General features: G+C 42.7%; 1 protein-coding gene across 1 annotated transcript in view; it reads left to right on the top strand.

Moving 5' to 3' along the window:
- Nucleotides 1-15,052, top strand: part of LOC149445864 (vomeronasal type-2 receptor 26-like) — a 56,377-nt gene that overhangs the window by 3,145 nt on the left and 38,180 nt on the right. Inside the window, exons 2-3 of the mRNA XM_089653314.1 lie at nucleotides 4,730-5,021; nucleotides 7,155-7,937. Of these exons, the coding sequence (XP_089509440.1) occupies nucleotides 4,730-5,021; nucleotides 7,155-7,937 (1,075 nt within the window). The remainder of the gene's footprint in view (nucleotides 1-4,729; nucleotides 5,022-7,154; nucleotides 7,938-15,052) is intronic.

Genomic DNA, 15,052 nt, shown 5'->3' with positions numbered 1-15,052 from the left:
CCATGACCTCAGCAATGAGAGGAACGAGAAATTGCTTCTGTTTGCTGTTTGGTGCATATAAGTTCACAAGTGTGAATAGAGAGTGGTTAAGTTCACTTATGACAATTATATAATGGCCGCGAGGGTCAGAAATCATTTGGATGTGCCAAAATTCTATAGATTCTTTTGATCGCAATGAGAAGTCCACAAGCTTTTTTGGGCCCATCGGACATATGTAAGGGAGGAAAGTGGCAAAAGTTAAATCATGGTCATTTGGAGGCAGCAAAGTGTGTTTCCTGTGTGAATAAGACATCTGTCTTAAGGATTCAAGCTTGTTTCAGAAATGTTGAGCATTTGAAAGGGCTATTAAGTCTCCTAACATTCAAGGATAATATCTTCAATGGCATTGTAAAAATTGGTTATTTGCGAAGATGGTTAGGAGATGTGACATATCATGAGACCAATAACAAAGAGAAGTACCTGAGGTGGCAATCTGGTAAGAGTTAGTAGGTAGCAATGGAAGTGCAGAGAAGTAGCCATCTTTATCTATAGATGAAGATGGTAGTTGAATCATTTGAGTGTGGGCCTTTCATGGAGTACCAGTAGAAAGAAGATTCCCGGGGTTAAAGAACGCGTTCATGAGTGTGGTGACTGGTGTTTTGCAGCAAACTGGGCAGAGAAAAGAACAAATATAGTTCAAAAATTCCTGTTAAAGAAAGACAGGCACTATGGACAGCCTTAGCTGCTATGGTAATATGGTATATAGCTGTGGTAGCCAAAGCTGTAACCAAGAGCAAAGCTCTGTAAATGGTGACACAAATTTTAGAGCTCTACACCTCAGAGTCAGAATGTAGCTGAACCATGAAGGAAAGGCTTCAATGTGAACAGAACAATCATTTGAGTGTGGGCCTTTCATGGAGTACCAGTAGAAAGAAGATTCCCGGGGTTAAAGAACGCGTTCATGAGTGTGGTGACTGGTGTTTTGCAGCAAACTGGGCAGAGAAAAGAACAAATATAGTTCAAAAATTCCTGTTAAAGAAAGACAGGCACTATGGACAGCCTTAGCTGCTATGGTAATATGGTATATAGCTGTGGTAGCCAAAGCTGTAACCAAGAGCAAAGCTCTGTAAATGGTGACACAAATTTTAGAGCTCTACACCTCAGAGTCAGAATGTAGCTGAACCATGAAGGAAAGGCTTCAATGTGAACAGAGGGTCTGATGACAGTGCTCCTGACCATTCATTATCTAATCTACCTGGAGGGGATAGTGCAGCCAGTTGAATATCCATAAGGATTAGTTGCCATTGTTTGAACAGCTGAATTCCTTTTTTCCACATTGTAGATTGGGACTGTTTTGCCATTCCATGTGACAAGTAATTTTGTAGCAAATCCCAACTTGTAGGGAGTGTCACAGTTTTGTAGATCTTTGGTCAAGCGAGATAATTTCTTTAGAGTAATTGCAGTTTCCTGCGATATATCTGCATACAAGGAGATTCCAGTGAACTAATCTGGTAACTCTGGGTTTTGCTTAGCAGCCACCATTACTCTCTCTTTGATGTGAGAAAAATTAATTCTCGCCAAAGTGTCCCTGGGGGCAGTGTCAGGGAGGAACTTGGGTTTTGGAATCATCTCTTGTACATCTCTCCCTGGGTATTCTGTGAGGGTGGTGGTAGACAATGGTAGACTGAAAGCCTCTCTGGATTAGCGCTGGAAGGTTGCTAGATAGGTGAGGCAGTGGGAGCTCTGGATCAAGCAGCCATGTTCTCCAGCGGCTGGACATGCCCAAGGGGAGTTGTGTTTTTTAATAAAGGACCTGTCAAATGTTTGGATGACTTTATTTCTAGGTTTCAACTTTTTTTTGTGAATGGGTAGGGGTACCCCCTACTTATTCACATGGAGGGTGGTATCTAGGGGTCCCCTTATTATTAAAGGGGGCTTTCAGATTCTAATAAGATCCGTACCTGCAGACAACCTGGCAAGGGTTGTGGGGAAGAGGCTCTTATTCTTGTTATCAAGGGGACAAGATCCTTTGCAATGGGGTCCCTCCTGCCAAGGCACCCCTGATGCTGAGGTCATGTGGCCTGAGATGGTTCAGGTGGGGAGGCTCATGCTCATCCCCCCTTTTCTATCCATCCAGGCTGCATGCTTGGATTAAGGGTCTGGTATGGGAGCCTCTCCCTTTAAACTTTGTACCAGAGCCAAAGAAACAATTGAATACTGTCCGTGATACTTTTTTTATTTACACTAACATACAATTTTGAGGACAAGCTTTCGGGGAATGTCCCCCTCTTCAAGGTCTAAGCAGTACTACTCACAAAGTTAGCAAAATGTTAGAAGAGATGAAAAAAAAAAAAAAAAAAAAAAAAGGAGGCTAGAGATAAGATGCAGTCAAAGCGAGGGGGGAGGGGGGGATACTAAACTCACACAGAGGTAGTCAAGCTACAGCTAATAGTCATAAAGATGTTGGATAATGATTGAGGAATCCCACGTCCAAATTAAGGCCCTTATCTCTTGTGTCAAAGAGAATTATCATTCTTAGTTCAAAAGTTTTTCTTTCCTGAATGGATTTGAAAATTTCCTTTAAGTACTAAAACATTGAGGTCTCCCATTGTGTGGTCTAGTTGTGTGAAATGGTGTCCTACAGGTGTGCAGAGGTCATCTTCTTTATGTTCCTTGATGGTATGTCTGTGCAAATTCATCCGTGTTTGTAACTTCTGTCCTGTTTCGCCAACATAGGATCCTTTGCTGCATTTTCTGCACTGGATAAGGTACACAACATTACTGGAGGTGCAGCTGTATGATCCGGAGATACTGAAGATCCCTTTTGAGTGTCTGACACTTTTTGATGGATTGATTTGGTTGCACAGTTTGCAGCGTTTCTTATTGCAGGGTTTGCTTCCATTATTTGTGGCATCATAATCAGAAGGAAGTTTCCTACTGATTAGTTTATTTCTGAGGTTGGGGGGTTGTCTGAAGGGCAGTATTGGGGGGTTGTCTGAAGGGCAGTATTGGGGGGGTTGTCTGAAGGCCAGTATTGGGGGGGGGTTGTCTGAAGGCCAGTATTGGGGGGTTGTCTGAAGGCCAGTATTGGGGGTTGTCTGAAGGCCAGTATTGGGGGGTTCTCTGAAGGCCAGTATTGGGGGGTTGTCTGAAGGCCAGTATTGGGGGGGTTGTCTGAAGGCCAGTATTGGGGGGGGTTGTCTGAAGACCAGTATTGGGGGGTTGTCTGAAGGCCAGTATTGGGGGTTGTCTGAAGGCCAGTATTGGGGGGTTCTCTGAAGGCCAGTATTGGGAGGTTGTCTGAAGGCCAGTATTGGGGGTTGCTGGAATATTTCTTTCAGAGTTCCATCCTCTGTTATGATCGGTTGTAAATCTTTGATTATTTTTCTTCTTCCTTCTAGTGCCGGGTTGTATGTGGTTACTAGAGGTACACGGTTGTTTGTTTTTTTCTCTTTGTACTGAAGTAGATTTTCTCTTCGTGTTCTCAAGGCTGTGTTTATGCCGCTGTTGATAGTTTTGTCCTTGTAACCTTTCTTATGGAAGGAGTCTGCTAGTGTCCCGAGATGTGTATCTCTGTCTCTTGGGTGAGAACATACTCGGTGGTATCTAATGGCCTGACTGTGTATGATGGCACGTTTCGTGTGTTGGGTCAGAACATATTCGAACAAAGAATCTGGTATGTATTTCCTGGGGGACCTCATGCATTTTTGTTGTGTAAACCAGAAAATGTGTAGTGCGCTAACTCCTCATCCAGTAATATGAATGAAATAAAATAATCCTCCAATAATCCCAAGCTAGATAAATACACACTAAATAAAAATCCAACTCCCAAATCAAAAAATGTCCAAATTAGTGCATTTAACAGTCACTTTCTAAAGGACGTGCTTGTGCTCAAGATACTCTCCCGGCTCACCTTTATGTTCGACCTACAGATTATAATAGGTCAAATGCATTTTTACAGGAGTGAATCCTTTTCATGTATCATGAATCCAAATCTCTTCACTCAATCGCTACTCCAAAAACATGTATATAAAAAACAAAGTATATGTATCGTAGTGCAACACTGTTTAAATTACAACTAATCGTTGAGTGCACAAAACATATGAGCTCACATTAAAGCAACACACAACATGATCCACAACAGTGTAGTAAGTGTTCACTTTATCCAACATGTACAAAAGTGTTTTCCATCACCAATGAGTGTGCCACGCACTCACCTTCTTCCTTGACCCATATATCAAATAGGTTCTGAACAGTATAAACATTTTTATTGTGTGACATACCCCCTTAAAATCCATACAAGACTCAAAGGGTTTCCCTTTAAAAAAAAAAAAAATCACTGCTCCTGACTGAATAGATTGTTTTCAATTTTCTTTTTATTTTGCATTGGTTCATGTTCTCCAGGGTGGTGTCAAACACCCCATGCTTACTAGCACAGAAAAAAAAGGCATTTTTAATGTAATTGGTTTTAACAGAGTTCACCAAATTCCTGCTGAACTGAACTCAGGGCAAGGGCACAAGTGTTCCCGACCTACAAAGGTCACATGATGCTTTAATCGTCTAGTGGTGAGACTTTCCTCAACATTGCTTCTGCTGTTTTATATATCTCCCAGGAAGAATTGCCTAAAAGTCTTTCCCTCTGTATTTAATGTTAAGCTGATCACATGTATAAACATTTTAAAAATATTTGATATTTATATAGAAATTGTTAACTTATTCTTTTGTTGAAAAAAAAAAAACATTTTTGTAGCCCATCTCTCCAGTATTACATGAACCTCCTAGCTTTCCTTTCCGCAATTGATAATATTAACCAGGATCCAGACATCTTACCCAACATCACTCTAGGCTTCCATCTATATGATTCATGGCTGGAACCCAGAAAGGCGGTACAGAGTGTTCTACAGATCTTATCTGGACCAAATGGGACAATTCCTAATTATTCCTGTAAAGGACATGGCGAGCTGGCTGGTGTTATTGGAGATCACTATTCATCCACTACAATCCCAATCGCCCAAATCCTCGGATTGTACAGATACACACAGGTCAGTGAAAAGTACTTGTAAGCTATTCTAAGTCAGCGGAGACAACAAAAACGTGTGACAGCTTGGTCCCTTCTTCTTCTTCTGCTTGGAAGACTAGGGGCAGAGGCTGCAGAAGACCTTTTGGAGCTGCTACCAATTACAGTGGTGAGGGTTGGGCTATGGGATAGGATTCACTGTTAATCTAATACCTTTACTCACCCCCATTAGGTTTCCATTTGGCTTCTTCACCAACAGCATAGTTTGATGGAGAGGGTAGGGATATTTGATTATTTGATTGACAGTGGCTTCTCCTGTCATTACTACACATAGCAGGGCAGAGGTCCTGTGTACCACCAGGGCCATCCAGAGAGATAAATACCTTGGACACCTGGGGTATGTACACAAGTGGTGGCAATACAGGACAGAGGTCCCCCCACTACCGAGGTTGTTCAGAGAACAGGGTAAGCAGTAGACACCTGGAGCATGCTCACAAGTGGTGGCGACAATGCAGAGGGTAGAAAACCCTGCAGACCATTGCCACTGCCAACAAGCAGGAAGAAGTGACTGGCAGGATCAACAAGTATTTGAATTTGAATTAAATATTTTAAACAAAATAGAAGGCATACAATGACAGACACAGTTATTGTAGAGACTATTTTTTTACTTTTTCTTTGGGGGGGGGGTTACTGACACTTTAGCTTCTCTTATTTGGTCCATTAAGGTTTGATAAATATACCACTGAGAGCATTTTATTATATCTATACAAACAATACCTGTTTCTCCTGGGAGGACAAATCTAGTCATTACCTGTGCATGCCGCCTCAGCCTCTGTTGTTCCAGGCTCTTGCTGCTAAAAGGTCTTATTTTCCTGTTTTAAAAAATCCTTTGAAGCTTAATTGAAGGTCTATGTTTGCGGGTTACTTTGATCTGTCTTTGCTGGTTGTTCTGGAATCCGGAGGCCTCTTAAATGAATGAGACCCACCAATTTTAAATGATATAGTGTCACAAGAGCTATTGATTGGAGTACTGAGCTGGGGTGGAGGTGCCAGAGACGTGGACCACTGAATGGTGCTGTGAGAGGTTGTCCAGGTCTGCACAATGCTGCCAACACAGAGCAAAAAAAGGAGGCTTCCACCGGGCTTCAAGCCGAATGGAAAACAAAGAGGTGTTAGAGCTTGTACTGCTTTTACGGGGCTCTCTAATTCATTTTTGGTACAATGTTCACTTTCAAAGTCATAAATATAAAGTACATCTTCATACACATGTACTGAGAGACACATGTAGACTAAGCTGGCCTCTTTCTGAAAATACTGGTAAATTGGCTTTTCCGGCTGGCCAGAATCAGTGATCTAGAGCAAACAAATCACAAGAAAAGTCAGGTCGGAGTCAGGTCCCATGATTTGCATAGTTTTTCTGGTGTTGTATAATTAACCTGAGTTGGAAGCCTGTCCCCTGCCAGCCTGCAGAAGGGTCTCTGTTCTCTGTATGAAAGCAATGGTCTCTCTGCAGAGGTCCAAAATGCTCACTGATAAGTCCAAACAATAGCTAATTATTTATATTTATATATATATATATATTTTTTTTTTTTTTTTTTTTTTTTTCACTCTAATAATATTTATCACCATTGCTGATTGGTGAACTATAAATCTGACTCTGCAGGTATAATACTCCCCCTGTGGTGTCAGAACTATAGCTCTCCAATCAGCAAGTTTCAAATCAGAGAGCAAAGATCCTTTTGTACAGCATGGTGGCCGGGGGCAGGCATTGGGGCAGCAGCTCTGGCTGCATTTTATATAGAATAAAAAAGTACGCTCCAGTACACATCAATGTGACTTGTCATGTGATTTGTGAGTTCAAAGTTTCATTCCTTATCCCATATTGGAACCATTCTAATCACTGCAACTCATATTGCAGCACCTCAAAGAAAAGTTCCTGCACTATTTTTGTGTGACCATCATTCATTCAAGTCGCACTGAGAGGCAGCAAGCTGCAATGAAGTCACACATCATAGTCTGACCTTTAAGTTGCACAACTTTAATCTGAAAGATCAATTGTACAATGTGGTCTCCAAAGATAATTCCACCGGCAGCTGGGTATGATGTAATCTGGAAGTATAGTCACATTATAGTTATTGGTTATTCCTCCTCTTTGTAGATCAGCTATGGAGCCACCGATCATTTATTAAGTGACAGACGGCTTTACCCGCATGTATTCAGGACCGTTCAGAATGATTATGTCCATTATTTAGCAATCACCAAACTAGTAAAATATTTTGGCTGGAATTGGGTTGGAATATTCTTTTCAGATGACGATAGCGGGGAGAATGAAGCACAAATTCTGAAGGAACATTTGGCTTTCCAGAAGATTTGTGTGTCTTTTAAAAAAAGAATAACTGATGATTCTGCTACATATTATCAGTGGAAGAAAGCACTTAGTAAAGCACCTTGTAAAGTTTTAATATTTTGTGGCTCCTTCACAAATGCTGCCTTTGACTACATCCTTGACTACTCTAGTATCAATAGGAACAATATGATTATCCTTCCCCCAGGCTGGACTTCAAATGAATTCAAAATAATAACAGTTTTCATCAGTTTTATAACAACTTTGTCTTTAAAGTTTTCTGAGCCACCAATTCTTAGAGATGAAATTGTGTTTGATGACGATCTTTTGTCCAGGCATTCACAAACTAGTCTGCTGATGAATGCTCTGATCATTACATTGTACAACATGACATCAACTCAAAATGGAAAAAATATTTATTTCCAAAATGTTACTAGTTTTAGACGTTATTTCTTAAATATGTTTTCTACAGAAATTGAGAGAAGGAGGCTTTACAGAGAACGTGTACGAATGTATATTGCAGTGGAAGCTATGGCTGAAGCTATACAGTTTTTGAACAAGTTTAATTACAGTTTTAATATTAACAGATTTAATCAGGTAAAACATTGTAGCACTACAGTCTGTCAATTAATTTTTAATTGAATTTTTGTAGAAGGTTCTTTTTTTTTTTTGTTTACAAATGATTTTATTGCATAAAAGTAGACTGTAAAACAACAGCATATTGTCATAGAACGTTCAACAATAACAAGGTACTTTTGAATAGTACAATACAGAGAAGTATATTAATGTAAGAAAGAAAAAGAAAAGAAAAATTAAGATTGCAGAAACATGAAAAGTGTAAATGATGAGGTAGATTAAATGATACATCTGTCAACATTATATGCCATAAGACTTTCACTGGGAATGTAATTAATCATGCAATAGATGTCTACAGTCCCTCCATGACTCCCACTTCTTATCAGATAAGTGCATCTTATCCAGTAGGGTATAATGAATGCGTTCCATGAGCATTACAGTATCAATTCTGTGTAAGACGGAGGTCAAGGGTACAGCTTTGGACTTCCAATGCAAGGCAATAGACCATAAAGTGGCAATACATATAGTATGTATCAATCTCATAATGGCATCAGAGACCCCCGGGATATGAGCCCCCAGTAAGCAGGTCTGCATAAACAACCGTACCTGGGTACCCGCCAGTGAGGTAGCCACCTCAGATAGCTTGCACCAAATCACAGATACCATTGGGCAGTCCCAAAATATATGAACCAAAGTTCCCGTAAGGCCACAGCCCCAGAAACAGAGGGGGGACGTTTGTGGGAACAGTACATGTAGTCTTGATGGGGTATAATACCATCTGGTCAAAACCTTAAGGGCCGTCTCACGAACAGAAAGGGATCTAGAGCACTTACATATGTTATCCACCATGGAATCCCAATCCTCATCTGAAAAGGTGATGCCACTATCCACCTCCCATTTCTCTCTGTATAAAGGGGGTGTAGGAAAAAAGCAAGTCAAAGATTGATGATAAAGATCAGAAATAAGGCAACCTTCCTCTGGGAGAGTCACGGCTGATACCTTCAAAAAAGGAAATCGGGGAGGATGGTACAAGGCCAAAATGTGAATCAAAAAAGTGTCTAATCTGTCGGTAGCGATAGTACTCACAAAGAGGGATATCAAAAAGCTTGCGTAGCATATCAAAGGTAATGAACAATCCTCCTCTCTGGAAATCAGATAATCTGATAAGGGAACAATCATACCACCAACGAAACATTTGAGGGGAGGAAAAAGCTGCAACAAAAGTAGGATCACCAAAAAATAAAACAACTGGGGGAATAAGAGAGACTAGATTCAATTTAATTTTGTATTTGGACCATAGCGTCAGTGAATGGGTTACTATGGAGTTATGGAAAGTAAGCGATCGGGGAGAGGCTTTGGACCACAGAATACCTGGTAAATACAATGGGCGTATAGACTGAGATTCAAATTTGATCCATGGGGTCTGGGAATTAATAGTTGCCCATTGTGATAGTTGCGCAAACCGGGCCGAGAGGTAATATAGCCAAAAATTGGGAAGACCGAGACCTCCCGTCCGTTGTGAGCGGTACAAAATGGATGAAGCAAAACGTGGATGCCTATTATCCCAAATGAAATTGTTAATAGTCCGCTGAAAGTGGTCCAAAAATGTTTTCGAGACCGGGACTGGAAGTGCTCTGAAAAGATAAAGTAGTTTAGGCAAAATATTTATTTTGACCGCCGTGACTCTACCCAGAAAGGAAATATGGTAACCATGCCAAATCTTCAATAGAGTAGAGAGACGTGATACACATGGTGGATAATTAGCAGTAAACATGTCTGAGTATCTAGAAGTGAGATTAACACCCAAATAGAATATACGGTCCATGGCCCATCGAAATGGAAAAGAACTACGGAGAGATGCACTTAGGGAATCAGGAACACTAACAGGCATAATCACCAATTTGGTGAAATTAACAGTGAGACCTGACGCTACAGCAAAATCGTTCAATACGGCACATAAATTAGGCAATAAAGTTAGCGGGTTAATAAGAAAAAGCATAACATCATCAGCATACATGATTATTTTGAAATGTGAAATTAATAATGGATAGCCAGAAATGTCCGGATGTGATTTAATCGCCACTGCCAAAGGTTCCAACACCAGCGCAAATAAGAGGGGTGAGAGAGGACAGCCCTGACGGGTACCTCTACCCAATGTAAAAAAGTCAGAATTACAGCCAGGGAGCCTTATTCTTGTTTTAGGGGTGTGCACACTGGCCAAAAACCCATCACTGAAGCCCATTTTCCGTAGCAAGGAAAATAAATAGGGCAAAAGCACACTGTCAAAGGCCTTGTTTATGTCTAGACTCATCAACAGAACCTCTTTAGAATGTAAATTGGCATCTTGAATAACATTTAGAGTGAGGCGAATGTTATTAATAATGAATCTGTCAGGAATAAAACCTGATTGGTCTGGAGAGACCAAAGAGGAGATAATAGGGGCCAACCTGTCTGCCAAAATGCGGCTAAATATTTTCAGATCGTTATTCATTACTGAGATTGGTCTATAGTTTTGTGGTAAATAGTGGTCTCTGTGGTTTGGGTATAAAAGACATATTAGCCAACAGCATCTCCTCAGGGAACTTACCCCCCTGCAAAGCATCATTAAATAATGTTATTAAATAGGGAGCCAACGTAGAGGCAAAGTGTTTATAATAACTAGCGGTAAATCCGTCAGGGCCCGGTGCAGTAGATCTTTTTAGCGCGCTAATCGCACAAGTTATTTCCTCTATAGTACAAGGGGCATTAAGAGAGGCAATCTGAGAAGGTGTAAGGGCAGGGAGGGGTATAGAGTCCAGCCATGAATCAGATGAAGAAACAGAGTCTGACTGGGGAGGAGCTAGTAGACCAGAATAAAAGTTTTCAAAAATACCCAAAACTTCCTGAGGTAGAGATGAAATAGCGCCCGAGGTGGTGCACAACTTATAAACATGTGGATGCTGAGTTGCTTGCAAACATAGTGGATGCTGAGTTGCTATGTAGCAAGTATGAGGCCTTTGACCAGTAGAGAGCTTTTTCAGTCTTTTGGGAAAGTAGGGTATTCAATTCTAGACGCTTTTAGGACAGCAACTGTTTATTGAGAAGAGATGGATTAGCAACATGACTTCTATAATGTGCTTCTAATTCGCGGATAAGAAGTAGTATTTGTTGCCATTGTTTTCTATTCCTGGATGAGGCCATGGAGATAAGGCGGCCACGTAGGACCGCCTTATGGGCTACCCATAATGTGGCAGAAGATATACCAGGAGTAGAGTTAGACTGAAAGTATTCCCGGATAGATGTAACCACTTCTTGGCGGGAGTCAATATCAGTAAGCATGGAGTCATTAAGTCCCCAAGAGAAGGGGGTAGGTGCCAATCCTATAAACTTGATAGATAGAGCCACAACATCGTGATCCGACCAGGGGCTCCGGTGAATGCAAGCTGACCTAGAATTCACCAATAAAATAGGGGTACAATAGATATAGTCTAATCTGGCATAAGAGTCATGTGGGTGAGAATAAACTGAATAATCCCTTGCTCCCGCATTGTGCGCTCTCCAGGCGTCCACCAACTGGAGGGCATCTAATTTCTTAGTAAGGGATTTTGGGAAAGCCTGGGAAGATTGCGAGGAGGAGCTCCGGTCCAAAAGAGGGTTTGCTACCAAGTTAAAATCCCCACCCACCAATAGATGGGGGGACAAAAACCTATCTAGAACGTCAAAAAATTTTGAAAAAAAAGACGCTTGTGCCGAATTCGGTGCATAGATATTTGCAATAGTAAGTTCACGACCTGAAAGGGTGCCTTTAAGAATGATAAACCTACTGTCCGGATCACGATATACTGTATATGTTGGACTTCAAAGGGGAATGAATTATGTAGAAAGACAGCTATTCCTCTGCTCTTGGAGGAATGTAAAGTATAATACCCCTGCCTATAGGATTTATGAAAATATGTTGGGTGTTTTGCGGCTGCAAAATGTGTTTCCTGTAATAAAATAATTTTAGCCCCTAATCGCTTATATTGAAGAAAGGCTGTTTTGCGCTTATTTGGTGAATTGAAACCCTGGACATTATGCAAAATACATTGAATTGTCATAGTATACAAAGGCTGTGGCTATCAGCATAAAAATACACATTGAAAAGACATCTCCCAGAATTTTTTGGCTAAACACAAGGACCCCTGAGTCCACATCAGACAGATTAACAAATAGTAGTACCAGCATAGGGGACATCCAGACCCCAAAATAGGGGTCGCGACATCCACAAGCCATCACAAAACCAACATCATATGCGAAAGCTTTGAAAAGAGAAAAAATAAAAAATAATAGAAATGAAGCTTTAATAGCTCCAATAATTATAAAGGTAACTGAAAAACATGGATCAGGCAGGCAGTATGCCATACCTGAAAAAACAAAGAGTTCAAACATCAAAGGGCCAAATGGGCCCAAATCCTGCCTCCGTAAAACATGGAAAACAGAGCCGCCACCCCACAGTCGGGCGGTGACACCTCCGGCCATGTCAGGCGGCAGGGTGGGGAAACGTGTTCAAGGGTTATGAAACCATGAATTAATGGCCGGTATTAAGAGGGTCCGAAGACCCTTGTTAAACTTCAACACATCCAGTTATCAATGAGAAAGCATACATAGGTCTCAGAAACGCAGAAATGGCACAGCAGTGACCACAGAAATGCACATCCTTAAGATATAAAAGGTACAAATGGGCAAAATCACTATATCCTGATTTTTGTCTCAGTCATAATAAACTGTGGATCAGGACTAAGGGTAGTCAAAATAATGGGTAATAGACAAGTGAGCAAGGTCCCATCAACCCGGTTCTTGTCGGACTCTTCTTCTATCCCTCCGTGGAGATGGGGTGTGCCAAATGGGAGAGACACGAGGGGTGGAAGGTGGGCGTTGAGGTGATGGGGCGTCCGCCAGGCCCAACTTGGCCAAGATTTCTCTACCTTCGGGAAGGGATGTGGCTCTATATGTGCTCCGATTATGTGGAACTATCAGCTTAAAAGGGAAGCCCCACTTGTAGCGAATACGAGCTGAAAAAAGGGCAGTTGTAACTTCCTTTATTTTTCTGCGTTTCTCCAACGTAGCTGGAGAAACATCTGGAAAGATTTGCATCGAAGGAGATCGTTGGGGTATTTCGAGCGGCTCTAAGAATATCTTCTTTGGTCAGAAAATCCTTCATACACAGGACAATGTCCCTAGGCGGTTTATCAGTAGAAGGTTTAGGGCGCAGGGCTATGTGGATGCGATCACACGCGAAGGACCCCGGGTCGCGATCTGGAAGGAGTGACTTGAATAACTTGGTTATGGTTAGTGAGAGGTCAGATACAGACTCCGGAATTCCCCTGACTCGCAGGTTAATCCTGCGATTGCGATTATCAAGGTCCTCAACCTGCGCCTGCAGTTGTGAAAAGGCCGTTTGTAAATGATCATGATCTCTGGAAAGTTCACCATAGGCTAGGCTAAGCTCATCGTGTTTGGTTTCCAAGCGGTCGGTCCTGGAGCCCAATGCGGCGATTTCCTGAGAGAGAACATTAGTGCTTTTATGTAGTTCTGATTGGAATTTAGTGGCCAGCTTGGTGTACATAATTTCCAGGCAAGATTCCAAGTCCCCCTTTGTGAGATGCTGTGTATCTACATTAACCAGAGCCAATTAAGGAGCTGTGGTATCCTGTGTGGGATCGGACAGGGATGCTCGTTCTGTATTATCCGAAGACATGCTGCAAATCTCATGTGTCTTAAGTAGGTATGTTGTGAGGGACTTTTGGGCATGTCCCCTTTTCTTCTTGGTGGACGGCATACAGGGAGTCTCCTGGGGGTGATCAACTGGAAATTGGGTAGCCTAAAAAGATAATAACCCCAGGGGACCTATAACGCCCAAAACAGGTTTAGGATTGTAGTTACATAGATACTGACAGGCTTATCCGCAGAAACTTTATATTGTAAAAATATTTAGCGAACCGTGATGGCATGGAGAAGGTATAGGCCGTGGTATATCATTAATGACTAGCAGAAGCAAGATGATGGCTTCAGCTCCCACCTCAGGGCCTGAGAGGGACGAGGAGCACGTGTGGAGCAGAGGTCCCCCAATGATGAGCTCTGGGCCCTCCAAAGCAGATCCAGGGAGCCCGGCACTTCACCGGAGCACTATTTAGGCCTCAATAGGCCTCTGGGCCGTGGTAACAGAGGAAGGCAGTTTCTGGATCAGCAGATGGAAGCCCCCGCTCCCTGAAGCACTGGAGGGGGACCCGATGACCAATGGCTGTCAGCCCCTCTGCCCACTGTACTCATTGTGACCCAGATGAGGGGGGACCGTATCAGATGAAGCAAGCCACGGATGTCCAGTGCCAATAGTCAACTGCACCACCCTCACAGACACGGGGGGGTAGAAATGCCGCAAGCGATCCTCCGCTGCCCGGATGGGTGCATGTACTAGCCGCTGGAGCCGTGGATGATGCGGCCGCGCTAGGCCTCGGATGTCGCCGTTACCAAGGGCGATAATATCACCCAGAGCCCCTCTCCCAGGGCCAGGAGATGCGCCCAGGAGCCTCCGCCGCCCCGCAGCTGCCCGGATGGCGGCGGATTGTGCAGGCCTACGCCGGAGCCCCGGGACATGCGGACGTGCCAGGCCGCAGATTTTCGCTGCCGCAGATGGCGGAAATATCGCTCGGGGCCCCTTTCTCAGGGGCAGGGGATACCCCCAGAAGCCTCCGCTGCCCCGCTGTGGTCCTCCGCTGCCCGGTCACAGGTCAGCGCGGGAGCTCTGGATTATGCGGTCGCTCCGGTCGCCATCTTGGACACGCCCCTGTAGAAGGTTTTTAAGAGTACATTGACCACAAATTTTATGATTATTATTATTATACAGGATTTATATGGAGCCAACTGTTTGCACAATGCTTTATAATATAAAGGGAGACAATACAGTTCAATGCAAGAGGGGTTAGGAGGACTCTGTTCCTAGGAGCTCACAATCTCAAAGAGAGATGCAAGTGATACCAAAGGTAATAACTGTGAGGGATGAGCTAATGAAGAAAATATAAGTATAGTTTTGAGGTGGTGGAAGTATAGACTTCCCAGAACAGATGCGTTTTCAGGGATTTCCTGAAGGTGTACCGAGCCAGTGTGACGGGAGTGACTTT

The sequence above is a fragment of the Staurois parvus genome, unplaced genomic scaffold (assembly GCF_062004578.1).
Source record: "Staurois parvus isolate SC_StPar_1 unplaced genomic scaffold, SC_StPar_1.0 ptg000706l, whole genome shotgun sequence".
In the NCBI taxonomy this organism is placed as follows: domain Eukaryota; kingdom Metazoa; phylum Chordata; class Amphibia; order Anura; family Ranidae; genus Staurois; species Staurois parvus.
Note: the sequence above shows the minus strand (reverse complement) of the source record. Positions and strands in the feature narration are given on the sequence as shown.